The 5,166-nt window shown below is 38.8% G+C and overlaps 1 protein-coding gene across 2 annotated transcripts; it reads right to left on the bottom strand.

Annotated features, from left to right (window-relative positions):
- Positions 1 to 274: 274 nt before the first annotated feature.
- LOC122053227 lies at positions 275 to 4,397 on the bottom strand. Of its 2 annotated transcripts, XM_042615171.1 has the most exons (3): positions 3,761 to 4,397; positions 648 to 700; positions 288 to 470 (listed from the first exon to the last, which is right to left on the bottom strand). In XM_042615171.1, the coding sequence occupies exons 1-3, from the start codon at positions 4,141 to 4,143 to the stop codon at positions 439 to 441; spliced, it is 468 nt and encodes a 155-aa protein (XP_042471105.1). In that variant the 5' UTR covers positions 4,144 to 4,397; the 3' UTR covers positions 288 to 438. The 2 variants fall into 2 exon arrangements, 1 of the variants encoding a protein (XP_042471105.1); XR_006132179.1 differs by lacking the exon at positions 3,761 to 4,397 and adding an exon at positions 2,094 to 2,431 and having other exon boundaries at positions 275 to 700.
- Between the last annotated feature and the right edge of the window lie 769 nt (positions 4,398 to 5,166).

The raw sequence follows: 5,166 nt of genomic DNA, 5'->3' as shown, positions 1-5,166 counted from the left end.
AACGACCAATTTCATAGCGATAGCAATAATCGGTCACTAATCGAAAATAGGGATGGATTATCGATGGATAATCCTGTCGTTAAAACTTTTTTTTTAGTGTGAAGCTTAACCATGACCCGCCTCTTGGCCAACAATGCAGGCTTCATGCCATTCTTGTGAATCTCCTTTCCAATGTCAACCATGTCCCTCGGCAACTCAATTCTCTGGAAAAATATGTCTCCTGAGAGTTGACAACAACCAGACTTGAACAGCTTACTGGAGAGTCTACATGTGGATAAAATGATATGGATTTGAGCATGGTAAGAAAGGTAGCAAGAAACAAAAATTCTGACAACTCAATTGCTAAGCAACATTCATCGATACACCAAGTAATAAGAGCAGCCAAGTGATAAGAGCAGTCAATTACACGAAGCTCCCGTCGATGTGAGATAGAAAAGGTCAACAAGCCAGTGACGCAAACAACAAAGCTCCTATTAAATCTAAGGCAACAACAACAGAAATCAAAGGAAAATGTTGAGTAGGGTTAAGGAAAGATTTAATGCATGCATAACATTTTAGTATATGTTATTATCCACAACTAAAAGGTAAGTGAACAAATGTTACTACTCTAATACTATATCAATTAAAACATCGATAGCGTATTTCACCCATTTGGATTTTCCTATGCACTCGTATCAACATGCTTCTTGGTGCCAAAAGCCTACATCATAACAAATATGCCATTAGTACGTATTCAACAACCAGAACCTAACAACTAGAGTGCATCACTAGTAAAATTCTTGTTCCATGACAAACTATGTCTAGGTCCATACACATAATAGGTAGTAACAACAATCAGCTTGAAGTATCAGTATGGCAACATGAGCAATACCCTACTAGAAAAAATTACCACCACATACACTCACAAGAACAACTTTCATAATATAAACCATAAGAATAATCATAATATCAACAATGAAACTAAGTCCACATATCAGTAATGGTGACCAATTCAAAACAAAATATGATGACAAACAACAACAATAAGAGCAAGGGCAGAGCCATGTCTTAGGCTATCCGGGCTTTAGCCCGGGGGCCGGACAACATTGAGAAGGAGTTGCAGCTATAGAAAGGAAAAACGTGAGAGAAAGAAGAAGGCAGCCCGAGGTGACAGCGTCGGCATCGTGGCCTACATCCCAGGATCAGCCCGGATAGATCAGTCATTCTAGCTCCGCCATTGAATAAGAGTATAAATGAAAAGAACATATTGAAAGGGAAAAAAAGAATAGCAAGCTTTTCAATGTTTCCCTGAATCACTATAACAGCTGTCTCCTACCTAGGTTTCAATCCCCTATATGATAGATTCATTCCCGTGTTATCACATCAAGGTTTACAAAAACTTGATTTCGGTATCCGGAGTAGCGGAGGGCCTCTGTGTCCTAGCTATCTCAGTGCTCAAATTGATTTCTTTCTAATAACACACCCTAAAGTGAACTTCGTTGGCCACTCAAACATTTTTTTTTTTTGGCACAGACAACTCCACCTTTATCTCTCTCTCTCTCTCTCTCTCTCTCTCTCTCTGATATGTATGCAACGCAACAAACTCTTATCCTCTCACACTCATTGCCAACCCAGTCGATTACTGTCATTAACACCCACTCGCCCATGGACACGTCCTTGCAGCCGACCAGACTTTGCCGATCAACTCTTCTTGCTGAAGCACAAGAATCGGCCACAGTCCCTGAACTAACCGATCACGCACACTATATTAGTCAAGAGTCCCAGGCTGCTTTACCATCACAACAATAAATTCCACGCGGAGCATTCACAAGTCAAGACCTAATTGCTCAAAAAATACAGAGTCTAACTCCAACTGGACACTTACCAACAGAGTTCTTGACGCCGGAATCAAGAATCGATCACACTGCTGATGAATCAATCATCCATTAAAAGAATCATCGATAACCAAACTAAACACACAAATACGAAATATTATAATCCATCGGGGGAAAAGACCTAAAAAAAAGAAACAACAGAGCATCGCCGCAGGACGAAAACTGACGGAAAGCATCCGAATCCAAGGAAATTAAGGCATAGATCCTACCAGAACTCACAATTACACTCTTAAATTGAATTCTACAAGCGCTTCCTCCGCCCCTCCTTCGATCGCAAGTTCTCAGCCATTCGGGAACTCGAAGCCCACAAGCGAAGTAGGCCAATGCTCACACCCAGTCGCTCGCTTCAACCACCCTCGTGCCCTGCATCACCACTATGTTCGTTCAATAGGCGCCGGAAGCTGCCTTCAATCGGCCTTGGTTTCTCCTCGGCCGTTACGGAAGAGACGAGGAAGGGATCGATATAGTTCGTCCTCCGACACGTTCTCCCTGCTTAAATAGGCCCAACTTCGACCAGTCAGCTTCAATCAAACCGCCCAATTTGACCCAATCCAATCCAGCCCAATCCTCCTAGGCCCAATAAAAGCCCATGCTTATCTAACCCAACACGTGCCTTTAAATAAGCTTGAACTCATTTTTAAACATACAATCAATTAAAATGCTCATACACAAATACGCACAATCATTTATCTTAATAGTATTTTATTAACGGGACATATAAATATTTTTGAGAAAATAAAAGGTATGTAGAATACCCGTAAACTAGAAATTTATCTCAATTATTGTATTATTGTATGCGAATTTTAAACATTATTGTATTATTTTAAATGAGGGATTAAACATTACAAACGAATGGGAACAAACAATACATCTCTGAATCTGAGTTTGTAGCTGAAGGAGTTCTCAACTCAGTCAAAGTAGTTGAGAAGGAACTGACTCAGCCTAAGTCCAACTCTTCCTAAGTTGATTTTCTCGAACTTAAGATGGACATAGAATGTGACTGCCAATGAAGAAGGTCCCCAAAACCTCCCTTGAAGCTATGAAAAAGCTCCCTTTTATCAGTCTTGAAGGCCATTGCCAGTCTTTATTGAAAGAAGGTACTACTACATGCTCGTGGAGAGCTGAAGGCAGGAAAAAGAGTTATCTTTTCTCTACCAAAACTTGTTTGTAGAGTGATATGATTCAGCAAATAATCTTGGGACTTCAAAGGAATAACAACAATGCATGTCTAACTAATCTCTTGAGATTGAACCAAGAGTAGGAAGAAATACACCTACAATCAGGAGCAAGAGTGTTTATGTATGCTTTAAGAAACAACCGAGATCATCGAGCAACACAAAGGTTCATCATTAACAATTGCTAGCTAATTGAGATAGTGAAGAAAGAAGATACAACAAACACAAATGTAACTCACAAATGCTACAATAATTCACCCCGAGAGGAGTTTCTGAAACTGTATTGAGCCTAATAATTCAGAAATGTGTTGGCTGATTGAGGAAGACATGAAGGAACTAAAGTTCTCTTCCTACTACAAGAAATATTACGATCATTTCAAGTTCTAATTAATCTACCAAAGTCAATGACAGTATGGGAGGAAAGAGGGCATTGTTGCTTGAATCCAAACACAAACTTCGCAAGAAAATAGCATCAACCAATTGGGGGAATCTCATAGACAAATCGGAAACTAGAATGATTTGGATCTGTAATTTCACTTCAATCTTTTTCATTTGAATTTTAAAGATATCAAGAGAAGATCATCCAGCGATGCTGCTCAAATTCATCCGATCTCCACAGCTTTGCATACAGATAAAAAGAAAAAAAAAAAAAAAGGGGGCCAGACAGAAACTGGAGAAACAAAGCGACCGATCAAAAACCTCGTCATTTACCCCGAATCCAATCGCTTGCCGGCGCTCAGTCGCCGGCGGGTGCTCCGCTTCCATGGCTGCAACACAGAATCCTTGAACCTAGAAGGCATTGTCGATTCCCTTCTATTCCCTTTCCGCTTCAATCCGCCTGCAAACTCTTCCTCCCTCGCCTCGTTTCTCCCGTTCTTCGCCGCCGCCTCGCCGCCTCCGCTCCTCCCAATGCGCTCCTTCTCGAAAACTCTGTCCCCAAAGATTTCGATCACAGCGAGCACCAGCAGGTCGAGGCCCTCGCAGCGGCTAGAGGAGTCGTCGGAGGCAGGGGAGTGATTGGAAGAAGAAGAAAGGCATGGCGAGGGATCGGGATTGGAGCTCAAAGGTGGAGACTTTGACGCTCCACTTCTCATCGGGAGTGGTCTTCTTGTCGGCTCAGAGGAAAGCTAAGATTTTGGCGATCCTAATTAGGTCAGAATTGGAGGAAGAGATTGGAGAGGGAATCCATGAGAGATGCAAGATTGAGAGGAGCAGCAGAATGCTCGATTCCAAGTAGTAAAGCTTTGGGCCTTCTCGCGTTCCTTTACATGGATGGGAAATTGCTTCTTCTTTCTTCTTTTTCTTTCTTCTTCTGATTCGCACTGTTTTTGTTTCTTAAAACAAGACTAACTCCAACTCAAAAATCTATGGTCGATCTATTTATTGTAGTATTATTTATTGAGATTAATAATATCTATCATGAATTATTATTATTATTATTATTTAACATGCCTGACATTCGATAAGAAGATAACTGTTATGACCTTTATTTTTGTAACTCGAAAATAACTATAAAACAAGATTGACTGTGCAAAAAGATCTAATTAAAGATAAGTTTTTTTTTTCAATAAATTTCGTATAGTTCAGAATTAATCATAAATGATTATTATTATAAAATTATAGTAAAGATTGAAGTACAAACAAACAAAATTATTTAGTAGTTATTATCACAATCAAGGTACAAAAAAGTTTATAATCGCGACTATTGATTCTAAATATGTATTATTACATGAATAGTGATAGTTAGGTGACTATGAATTTACTCGAGCAATTAAAAGTAGTTAAATTTTAATTATTATTTAATGGAGTTAACATAATATTACTTAAGAGATCGTGGAGAATTGAAAACAAATGTGGAAATAATATTGTATAGATTGATTTTTTTTCAAAAATAAGTAAAAAAACAAAGAAAAATAAAGATATGAGAGGCAACATGAGAAGAAAAAAAAATGAAAATGTTAATGAAAAGTTAATTAAACATGCGGTTCACTCTCTCTCGCTCTCTCTCTTTTTAAATGAGCTGGAGAACTATTCGACAATATGTCAAAATTAAATGAAAAGGAATTAAACTATTTGTCAAAATGAGTTATTCAAATATATATAATTTACTTGCCGAT

Source organism: Zingiber officinale, chromosome 3A, assembly GCF_018446385.1.
Source record: "Zingiber officinale cultivar Zhangliang chromosome 3A, Zo_v1.1, whole genome shotgun sequence".
Classification (NCBI taxonomy): Eukaryota; Viridiplantae; Streptophyta; class Magnoliopsida; order Zingiberales; family Zingiberaceae; genus Zingiber; species Zingiber officinale.
Note: the sequence above shows the minus strand (reverse complement) of the source record. Positions and strands in the feature narration are given on the sequence as shown.

What these genes read in the sequence shown, in the direction of transcription:
- LOC122053227 (XM_042615171.1), bottom strand. Translation starts at nt 4,143, where the DNA reads ATGAGAAGTGGAGCGTCAAAGTCTCCACCTTTGAGCTCCAATCCCGAT. An exon ending in GGCAAGCGATTGGATTCGGG is followed by an intron (nt 701 to 3,760) that starts GTAAATGACGAG and finishes GTTATGATGTAG; the next exon opens with GCTTTTGGCACCAAGAAGCA. An exon ending in GCATAGGAAAATCCAAATGG is followed by an intron (nt 471 to 647) that starts GTGAAATACGCT and finishes TAGATTTAATAG; the next exon opens with GAGCTTTGTTGTTTGCGTCA.